At 37.2% G+C, this 11,552-nt stretch overlaps 1 protein-coding gene across 1 annotated transcript; it reads left to right on the top strand.

The window, feature by feature from the left end:
* The first annotated feature begins 2,145 nt into the window (after positions 1–2,145).
* Positions 2,146–9,860, top strand: LOC106929591 (mitoferrin-2-like). Its single transcript, XM_088005796.1, has 3 exons — positions 2,146–4,832; positions 4,963–5,019; positions 5,854–9,860. The coding sequence occupies exons 1-3, from the start codon at positions 4,610–4,612 to the stop codon at positions 6,426–6,428; spliced, it is 855 nt and encodes a 284-aa protein (XP_087861922.1). The 5' UTR covers positions 2,146–4,609; the 3' UTR covers positions 6,429–9,860.
* The last annotated feature ends 1,692 nt before the right edge of the window (positions 9,861–11,552 follow it).

The raw sequence follows: 11,552 nt of genomic DNA on the forward strand, positions 1-11,552 counted from the left end.
ATTTATGTTCTATGAATACATTTGAAGCAACTGGATGCTTAGGAGACAAATGTACTGGAGGTGTTGCAGGCCACTCTGCAATGCCTCCAAATTGATCCTGCTATCTCTGTTGCCTTGATTACCTATTAGAAAAACTTTCGTAAAAAAATAAACATCCCTTCTTTTTCTTGTGGGTCCATGAATAAAATGATCTTTTTGACTTTCTAAACACGTGATATTAGTGTTAGAAGTGACGGGCAGCTGTTTAATGTTGGTTATTATACAGAAAAACAAAGGTTTTCTTCTCTACAAATGTGTTGACAAATGTGCTTTGGTGCATCAATTTTATTGATTCACAAATCTGCAGAAAACTTTCGTCTGGTCTCTTTTAAATGAGATGAATCTCATTTAAAAGACTGGTCTCTTTTAAATGCTCTCTAATTTCTTTTTCCATTATAGTAACTTATGTGTTTTTTTTTTGTCCACTAAGTCTAAAAGAAAAATACTTAAAAATGCTGAAAATGTCTACGTAGAGCAAAAATCATGCAAACTGTTTATCAACTTTAATTTGTAAGCTGAAAAAGATTGTTGGGTGAAAAAAAACAGCAGAAATTATAAACATTTTTCTGTAGCTGAAACTTTAAATGAGACGTAAAAGTTAGTTTAACATAGAAGCAGAATGAGGAAGTTCCTCTCTAATGATCTTCTTTTTAACATCTTTACGGTTTAAGGAAATCAGTCGGATGTGTTTTACTGTAAAACTCCACAAAGAAGCTTCCTGTTGGCCGTGCTGCTTCGCTTTAGGCTTTTAGTTTCCTGTTGTCTTGTGCTGTCTCTGTGAACACCCTGCCCTCTAACTGGGAATTTAGCTGTAGTTAATTGCCTTTTTTCTAATTTTATCAGTTTCCTCGTGCCTTCAGGTTGTTTGAAATGCGTCATAGAAGACCATTGTGTTTGTAGAAGAGGTTTGGCTAAGTAATTAGCTTTATTGAATGTTTAAGCTGTTTGTTATTTTGCCTAAATTGTTGACTAGATTAGCTCAGATTATACTTAACTATGAGACTGGGTGAAACAAAAATATTGTGCTTTAGAGGCTTTTTTAAATTTCTGAAATAATTTGATTAATCTTTAATTAAAGTCATCTTTTGTTTGAACATTTCTCCTATAAGGATGCACCTGAGTAACCCACAGTTAACTACTTGCTAATATGAGTAGCCTACTGATCTTAGTACTAATTAATCTCATTAAAGTGATTTGAAAATGTTTATTTTGAGTAACATTTTACTTAGACTACATCTTCAGAGTATGTTACATGTGTAGAATTACACTTTTAATGAGTAATATTAGTAAGTTTTAACATTTAGTGTATATTTTATTGTCAACAAAGGTCTTTATGACAATTGTCACCTAAACACAGCTATTAATTTTAACTCTGCCTTGATGGCTTAACTTGTTTGTCTGAATATCAGTGATGAAACTAAGAGGTGAAACACTTTGCAACAGATGACAAACATGTCCTCAATCTCTAAGTTTTGTTTTTATTTAGTTTTTTATCCACTTTGTAAAGAAGTATGCAAGAATTTGCTGTAGTGGTGGAAATCCACGTCAGTCCTCACATGCTTTTCAGCTGTTCTTAGAAGAGAAAGAAAAACACAGATCTGATTATTTCCACTGCTCACATGGGAGGTGTGTGATTCAGACCCGTTTTCCTACATTTTCACTGTTTTTCCAGCTGTTAAGTCATTTATAATGACGATGATCCCGCTATCATCAGCAAATGTAGAACAAAATGTCTGAGAAAAAATGTAGGATAATCTGGGTGTTGCAACGGTTCAAAGTTCAGACCTTGATCTGATTGTTCACGAACCCGTCTGCCAAACGGCGACAAACTGAACCAGTGTTAACAGGTTAAAGTTCATAATGCGGGAAACTGATTAGGACAGAAGTATTTCTGTGAATTAGCTCCTAAATGTGCTTCCACTAAACTTTGAATTATAAAACAAATCAGAGGTTTTTTTGTTCTGTTTTGAAAGATTAGAAAAGTTAAATATTTTTAGTCAATATTTGCAGAAATAAAGAATGTTTTGATCAATTTCTGATCATTAATGTTCATAAATACATGGATCCTGAGCATCCTAAAAGATTACACTAAAAGATATTTTAGTGTAAAATATCTACACTAAACATATTTACTGTAGACATTTTCATGTCAGCTTCAACAGACTGCTACATGGTTTAACTTGGTTAACAAACCTGCTGTAATGTTGCATTAACCTAAAACATGTATGGGTGCTTGTTCCTGTTGCTAATGCTCACTTTTTGTTTGACTTGTTGATGATTCTGGCAGCAACATAAACCAATATTTTGGTCACTAATACTATCACATCAACTGTACTTTACACACTTTTTTCTTTTCTGTAGCGTCACAGATCTATATTTTATAGATCAAGACATGCTGATAAACTATTTGAGAACAGCTACTCAGTAGTGAACTTAACACTGCATTAGCGTAAAGCTGCAGCAAACGATTGTTTTAGTTATTGATTATTCCATCCATTATTTTGATGAGTAATCGTTTTTTAAAAATGGTGCATTCTACAAATATTTTATTCAGCCACTGAAGGATTTTTATGCAACATTATGGACACATTAAAAAAATCAAATCAATAAATCGGTTTCTTTTTAAAATAAGAAAATAAACATTTTATTTCCTAAAATGTAATTCTAAAACTTTGCCACTTTGAGTTTTGACTAAAACATATTTACAGGCAGTCTCTTAAGTATATATTTGTTCCCTTTAATCCTCCTCTGAATATGTTTTACTTTTAGAAGATGGCCTTCTTTGACTCTATACTCAAGTTACAGATGAACCAATTACTAAATTAGTTGATCATTCTTTCAGTCGATTAATCGTTTCAGACCTACACTAATGTGTAAGTAGTACTAACTAATTGGTAGCATACAGTAATGAGTGATAAATAAGCCTGCAGTGTTTCTTGCAGCTCCAGACAGTTGTAAATGACCCATTAACGTCTGAGGAGGATGGAAACTTGTTGTCCCGTGTTTGAAGAACATTTGTAGTATTTCTGCTGCAACGATTGAGCAGTAACGAGGAAACCGGTCAGTCTGAACACTTCGCTTCCTTTACTGATGCACCTGCTGGTCGTATCTCCAGGTTGCTTTTACGTAATTGAACGTAAAAGCTCTGATAGTCGCTGCAGGGCGTGGACAGAAAAGTCTCCTGCAATCCAGGTTTGATTCTGTTCTTGCAAAGAAATGATAAGTTGATTTTTAACAATCACACGGACTGTTTGACGTGTGCGTCCACCATAAAGAAACACAATGCAGCATATTTCATATTTCAGCCTGGAATATAAACGCTAACCAGAGCGCTTTGACCTGCTCAGGTTGCTACCTGTGAATCAGAAGTAACTCACAGGTCACTGGTTTGATAGCAGATGTCGCTGATTAGCGATGACGTTTCGAAAATGTTTCAACACATGATGATACAGCTCAGTATGTTTTTAGGTCGGGACTTTAACCTTTTGTGCTTTTAGACCACAAACGTCAGAACATGACTTTTCTTTGGGGGTCCAGCTCAAATAACCTAAAGTTCATGTAAGAATCAAAACGAAGAAGCAGAAATAAAGGTAGACGCAAAAGAAAAGTTAATAAAGGTTCAATTAAAGTTTTTTTTACTGATTAAAAATTCAGTCTAAATCTGAACAATCCCAATTGCTTCAAACCTTCTTGTATAAAGAGATGTGTAATTCAGGCCAGCAGGGGGCGCCATTGTACAAGTCTGGATTCAAACTCTGTCATTATAGGAGTCAAAATCAGATTCTTTATTAAACAGCATTTTAAAGCAGTATTGGTATGAACATAGGTGTACAGACATAATGTAAAGCAGTTTGGTTAATTTTCAGATTCATTGTGATGTTTATTTAGGGCCAAAATAGGAAAAAATAAACCTAAATAAATAATATTCTAAAAGTAATAAAATGTGAATGTACCATGAAATTAATGTTCTAATAAATATGCTATTAAGTATTTAAATATACCCTTCAAATGATAAAATTCAATTAAAACATTTCACAATAAATGTGCATAATGATTATATCACTCTGTATTTATTAATTGAATTAAAATAGAGTGAAATTATTCTGGGTATTTTGTAGGTGGGTTGGCACTTTGACCCTGTTTTTTTGTCTCGGTCTCTGTTTTAAGAGTAAAAAGATCAGTGCTTCTGAAATATTGTACACGTTATTAATCTCTAAAGCGGTTTGACAAAAAAAAATCAGAATACAGTCATTCAATAAATTAAACATGTGAGGCTCATTTGTTAGATTAAAAGCACCTTTTGAAAATAACGTTAAAGATGGTATTTTGTTTTTTGTGTCTGTAACCTAATTTTAAATGTCATGTTTTCTTTAACTAGCAGAAAAACATAATTAACAGAAATAAAGGCTGGAAAACCTCAATCTATTGATAAAGTTTCTGAAATGATTGGACTTTCCAATAATATTCTACTACTTATTGAACAGATCTGTAAGTACATTTAAAAAGGGCAGCAGTTTCCCTGCAGCAGCAGCTAATCTGTATTCGTTTGTTGTGTTTTCTGCAGACCCGTATGCAGAGTTTGCACCCGGAGTCGGGGGCGCGCTATCGGAACGTGATGGATGCCCTGCAGCAGATCGTACGGACAGAGGGGCTGTGGCGCCCCATCAGGGGGGTCAACGTGCTGGCCGTGGGGGCCGGACCTGCACACGCTCTTTACTTCGCTTGCTATGAGAAAATAAAGTTTTCACTCAGCAACGCAGTTCATCCGGGCACAAACAGCCACTTTGCAAACGGTGAGATTATCCAGAAAGTTATATTTTTACTTTAATTTCGGATATTATTCCCAGTTCAAGCTCTATATTAGAGATGGAACGGTGGACAGACGGTGGAGGGAGATTCATCTCATTTGTTTATGATTTGTAGGTGTAGCAGGTTGTGCAGCTACTGTTCTACATGACGCCATCATGAACCCAGCTGAAGGTAAAAACCCATTTCAGCCTCTTTTTGTTTACATGACACACATACTACTTCAAAGTGTCTTTTCAGCTTTCGAAACTTTTAATATTTCCACGTTTCTTCTAGAAAATTACTGAGAATTTTTGGCTTAAATTTCCCATATTTAAAAGTTATTTTTTTTTCTACCTACAATGGCCCTAATTCTATTGTTTGAACTGTTTCTCTTTTCTGTTCTGGAATTGCGCACTGCCATCTTTGTTTCTGTATCAGCTGACTCTGTGTAAGAATGACCAGTGGAGCCCTCTGCTGGCCATCCTTAAGATCAGCACCAAACTAAAACAGTAAAAGAAGGTCTAAGCAGACAGTATTAGTTTTGGCGAACTGATTTCCTTAATTTTGGGAAATCAATGACCGGCTGATATTTACATGTGAAGCTGATCTTAACTACCTCAGCAAATCCAATCAAACTCTGTCTTCTTCTGCTTTCCTATTAGAGCGGTTTGACTGACAGAGCAGCCTGCCAGGTCATGTCTGCACCTTAGCAGTTAACAATATTCATCCCACTGTATCCAACTCAGCAACATTATTACTATATTCAGCAACATTTCAGACAAAAACTGGTAAATCGGCAGGTCATGCTCTGTAAAGATCGGCCAGGCCAGGAAACTGGAATCGGTGCACCCATAGTTTGTTTTAATTGTAAGTCAGTTGCTTTCATTCCGTGTAGTTTTCCGTCTGTCACATAAAATCAGACAAACATGTGTTAAAGTTTGTGTTTGTGATGAGCGGTTGTGTTTCTCTTTCCTTCCTGGCCCGGAGAATCTTATAAATCTTGTCATTTCCAACATCCCTCCTCAGTTGTAAAGCAGCGGATGCAGATGTTCAACTCGCCCTACCGCGGTGTTCTGGACTGCATGCGCTCTCTGCTGAGGCAGGAGGGTCCGGCGGCCTTCTACCGCAGCTACACCACGCAGCTGACCATGAACGTGCCGTTCCAGGCGCTGCACTTCATGACCTACGAGTATCTGCAGGAGCTGCTGAACCCCCACAGACAGTACAACCCGTCCTCGCACGTCGTGTCGGGCGCTCTCGCCGGCGCCCTGGCCGCCGCCGCCACCACTCCCCTCGACGTCTGTAAGACGCTGCTCAACACACAGGAAGCTCAGGCTGTCCATGTGATCCCGGCTGGAGCGGCGACGGCGGCGGCGGCCTCGGGTCCGGAGAGCCGCTACATCTCCGGGCTGAGCGAGGCATTCCGGACTGTGTACCGGACCGGAGGCGTGCCGGCGTTCTTTAAAGGCGTCCAGGCCAGAGTCATCTACCAGATGCCTTCCACCGCCATCAGCTGGTCGGTCTACGAGTTCTTCAAGTACGTCATCACGAAGCGGCAGCACGAAAAGAGGCTGCGTGGCGATCGGGACGGAGACAAATGAACCACATCTGGTGTTGCTAATGAATCCTCAGCATCACATTCGGTTCACAAAAGAAGGCGGGTTTTAAGGTTCTTGGCGCAAAAAAAGTCAACTTTATTTTGTTTACAGAAATAATGTGTAGTTCATATGAAAATCCAGGGAAGGCAAGTTGACCTTTACGAGCTCTGAGTTCAACTCGCCGCCTGGAGGAAGCAGGAAGTTGTGACTCCAGCTGTGTTTTATTCTAGCGTTCAGCTTGATGAGCATCTCCTAACTGGCTTTTTAAAGAAAAACAGGAAACATCACGCACATGTATAGGATGTAAAAGGTGCTGCTATTTTCAGACCACCAGAGGGCGCAGTGTTGCACAGCTGCAACAGAAACGACCTGTGAAAACACAGAAGCTTTAGGAGAGCATTTGAGTTTGCCCCGTTTTTGCACATTTCTGAATGTTATTAGCAGGTGGCTGGAAGTGAAACTGTTCAGAGCAAAAAATAAAGAAATTAAAACGGGGAAAACATCAGTGTGGAGCCAACAGAGAGAAATGATTACTGGCAAAAGGAATGGGCTGGCGAGAGACGCTTCGTTTCATGGTATCACGACTTTAACACAAAACATGATATAAATGCTTTTTCCTGATTCAATAATGTAATTTTATCAATTTATAATACATTCATTAGGGTTGAAATGATTCAAATCGTCAACTAGTTTAGTAATCGGTTAAGTATTCACTCAAAAACAAAACCATTCAAACAAAATACATACATTTTGCATTTAAAATGTAAATAAATCTATTTTTTGTCTGTAACAATATTCTACCCAAAATTCCTTGATAATTTAAGTCTATATTGTTGTATCTAATATCTCTCTGCTGAGATTGAAATTGAAGTCACAACTTCAGACTTTAAACCTTATTCTGAAAAAATTCATAGTTTCTAGCTTAAATGGACCCTTTTCACATGACGTCACACAACTTCCGTTTTGGCTCGAAGCTGTGTATCCTTAGTTCCGGTGTACATAGTAAGTAATGATAAAGTTGTCTATTTCATATATATATATATATATATATATATATATATATATATATATCTGACAGCATATGTTGATCAGACAGAACACCGGAGCATGGAGTTTACACAGTCTCTAAAACATTTGCCTAAAATAAGATTTGAAGATAGATCACGATTTGCAAACCAATTTTCTCTTGACAACAAAATCTAAATTAGACAAAGGCTACAAATTCTTCACCGAACAAAACCTGTTTGACTATGAAGGTAGGTATTTTTGTTTTGTGTAACCATTAGCTTAGCATTAGTGAATTTTGTTAGCTAGCTAACTACGTGACATAACTGTTCCTTAACCAGAACTTTTTACTGTTTTTGAACTATAACGTTTTAGGCTCTAATCTTGATCAGATTCTTAAATTATAGACTGGAGTTGCCACTCATCCCATAAAATAGGGGTCTGTTTGTTATAAGCAGAGATGTCCGGTGCCGCCGCTGCTTTGTAATGCCTTCCTCTAATCGGACCACTTTTTCGGTAACGAATAATCTAACGAGTTCGTATTTCAAATCCAGTAATCAGATTAAAGTTATTTATCCAAATCACTGCGCATTAATATTTTCTTTTGTATTTATTTTTATTCCTTCTGTGCGTCTTTGGGAGAGACTCTGACAGCAGCGACAGAAACATGAACAGTGCATGGAGATGCGTGTTTTGTTGCTGGAAAAACAGAAATGTCGTCAAGCCCAACTGTTATTTGTGGCTTTTGTCTTGATTTTTCTAAACTCATAAAAAATAACGATTCACCGGTCGCGTTTTTGGGGGGACTTGTGTTTGAACGTGAAGTTGCTCATTTGAGCTTGGAAATGAGCAGAGATACATAATCAGCCCCAGAATATTTAAAATACTATTCTAAACAACGATGTTGGAAGCTGTCCTTTATTTTCCATTAATACAGAAAATGAACCTCTAAACGTTACATCACTGACAGACGGCGGTGTATATGTTTCCCAACTGTGGCTAAAGCTGCTGCTAGCTGGTTTACTCATGATCGGAGGCTGGTTCCTTTGAATACAGTTGGAGAATGGTAAATTGACAATGACTAATAACGGTTATCTAACAGTAAACACTGTTTTATAAAACACAGAAAGTGAACCTCTAAACGTTACAGTGCTGACAGAGTATATTTTTTTCCTAAATGTGGCTAAAGCTGCTGCTAGGTGGTTTACTCTCCTTTCGGAGGTTGTTTATTTTATACACAGTTAGAGAATGGTGAATTTACAATAATTAATAACAGCTATCTAACACTTAAATGCTGTTATTATTAAACTTACCTTTTATTATATCCTTAAGATTATGAGAATGCGGGAATTTTTCAGCTTGGTTCCCAAGGCAAAATCACACCGGAAGTAAAGATACCCAGTTTTGAGTTATGGCGGCCATTGTCTGACGTCACTGTGAAAAGGGTCTATTCACTTTTCTTTTAATTAGCATTACAGAAAGACAAACCAGAACAAAATGCTACTTTATAAACCAATACATTACTTAAAAAAAAGGGAGGAATTGATTTGAAGTCCTTCTTTTCTTGATATTTAGTGAATTATTTCATCCAAAAAAAAAACTCTGAAAAGCTACATTTGTGTCTTTATTTAAATACATTAACTGGAGTTAAGAACCGTTGTGAATGGCCCACAGGGCCACTTCTGGGTCCGGAGCCGCAGGTTGCAGACCCCTGGTTTAAACCATGATGCTGTTTAATCGTTTAATGCTTGTCGATACGCCGGCCCTTTCTTACCTGACTTTGAAAAACGTTCTCTCTGTCTGTCTTCAGGATCCATTCGTCTGGCACATTGCATTCTTCCTAAGTGAATTTTAAACACTGTATTTATGTATATCCCACAAAAAAGGTGATGAGAGTCTTTATTTTTGTCAGTATTTTGTACTTACACTACAGTAGCACTTACAGGCAGGTATTTTATCCGATTTAGTAACAAAACCGCTTACAGGATGAGGAAATTACTGATACACGCCTCAGCTAGCCGCAATACAGCCAACGCACAACTCAACAGGTTCTTATTTTGAAGCCATAAACTGGAGATGAGATGTAGAAAATGTATTAAAAGATATTTAAACCCCCCTGAAACTTTTATTTTGAAAAGAAATCTAAATTTGTACGATGTGCTGTAAATACTCAGCTTTGCACCTTGACAGAAAGCCTGTATGTGTGGCGAGTTTTAACTCCTGGAAAAGCCAAAGACTGAGCTAGTAAAGGACAGGAAGTAGTTTGTCGGTTGAACACACTTACTTACTTACTTACTATGAAATGCTTGAACAGTGTTTGGAAGAGACACCTGTTTTTTGTGAATTGTAAATAAACGTGCTAAAGGCAGCTCCTCGCAGAAGCAGGGTCTTCTCTTGGTGCTGGCTGGCCAAGCGCTGAGAGACCAGAAACGTGTCTGCTTGTCTTTCTTTCCTCACCTTCTCTCCTTTCAGCAAGACACAGCCACAAATACCCGACAAGAGGTTTTATCTAGCAGACGGCTGTTATTTTAACCCTGCAAGGCCGTCGGCTGCTTTGACACTTAATTTAGAAACGCCAACTGCAGCAGGATGTTGAAGGAAGAAGTGATGTAAGTATTTTAGAGCTTTCTTAGAGTTTATAGGAAAAACTGTGAGTCTGTTGCATTTTCCTCTTAAGAAATGTTTCTTCAAATACAGAGTTGGTAGTAACTACATTTACTTGAGTAACTTGAAGGAAAAAAAAAACTTTTAAGAGTACTTTTTACTTTTATTTAAGTAATTTTATTAAGTGTTTTTACTGAATGAAAAACAAACATGTTTTAACCAAAAATCCACCAGACGGACACAAACCTGCAGATTTTGTTAAAGTTTCATCAGTTTTTTTTATTGAAAGGAAAAAAAACTGATTTGGAAAAATGTCATTTTGCCTGATTTTTTTATTTTCGTTATTTATATAAATTGTCATTTTTGTTCCTTAAAACACCAAAATTTACATTTAACTTTATATTTTGTTCCATCTGATGACGTAATTTTTAATAATTAAATTATTGATAATTTGATCAGCTATTCGGTGCTGGAATAAACTTTTCACTGGATACTTTTTTATTTACTCGAGTAATTTCTTGGACAACAACTTTTAACTTTTACTTGAGTAAAAATATGTTGAAGTACTGCTACTCTTCTGTACAATTTTTGTATCTCTGCAAATGCCAATAGAAAATATATAAATATGTGTGTGTTACTTGAAAAATTGATGCACGTGTGAGGAACCAAACATTTAAATCACTTTTTGGTCTCATGATGTTGCTATGGAAAGACTCAGTCTTAATTGCATAAAGGAAATGAATCAAAATAAATTTTTGCGTATAGCTGAGGGAGTTGTACCTCAAACCATTGCAGCCTTGAGGCACTGAAAGCTGCAGTATGTAACTTTAATAAGAAATATGTTGCTTTATTTGTTAAAACTGTCACCATGTTGTGGCAGCATGCTATGAGAAAAACAGAGTCTCTGCCTTTTCCCAGTTTCCCCAGTGACAAGAAACAACCAATCAGAGCCAGGAGGCGGGTCTTAGCGCTGTCAATCAAATCAGGCTCATTCTCCCTAATCCTCTGCTGTTTGCTATGCTGCACCTAGCATAGCCTGCGAATGCTCAGGCTAGTTAGCATGACCACTGATGACGGCAGATAAACTGTTTTCCTATAAATGTCTTTCTCTGCCACATTTGGTAGAGAGTACATGAGAATGATTGACAGCGCTAAGACCCTCCTCCTGGCTCTGATTGGCTGTTTTTGCTTTTCTTCAAACCGCAGCAGCAGCCCAGGGGCGAAGTGGAGGAGATCGATCTTTTCACAGATTATTACACTTTTATGACATGGTGGCAGTTTCGACAAATAAAAAACATTTTTTTATAAACTCTACCTTTACTCAGAGAAAATCCACAGTACTTTCCAATTTATGCAGACATGGTTTGTGTTTTTCGTACAGTTGATGCAGGTTATTTTATATCCTCTTATATTCTGGCATTTCGTATTTTATTACGGTAGATGTTTATCATTGATCGCCGTCACAGCATTTTGAGAATCATCCACCATTCTGTCCTTCAGGATCTCTTCAGCTGCCTA

This window comes from Poecilia mexicana, unplaced genomic scaffold (assembly GCF_051168715.1).
Source record: "Poecilia mexicana isolate PSO_F unplaced genomic scaffold, ASM5116871v1 scaffold_1, whole genome shotgun sequence".
In the NCBI taxonomy this organism is placed as follows: Eukaryota; Metazoa; Chordata; class Actinopteri; order Cyprinodontiformes; family Poeciliidae; genus Poecilia; species Poecilia mexicana.

What these genes read in the sequence shown, in the direction of transcription:
- LOC106929591 (XM_088005796.1), top strand. Translation starts at nt 4,610, where the DNA reads ATGCAGAGTTTGCACCCGGAGTCGGGGGCGCGCTATCGGAACGTGATG. An exon ending in AAACAGCCACTTTGCAAACG is followed by an intron (nt 4,833 to 4,962) that starts GTGAGATTATCC and finishes TATGATTTGTAG; the next exon opens with GTGTAGCAGGTTGTGCAGCT. An exon ending in CATCATGAACCCAGCTGAAG is followed by an intron (nt 5,020 to 5,853) that starts GTAAAAACCCAT and finishes ATCCCTCCTCAG; the next exon opens with TTGTAAAGCAGCGGATGCAG.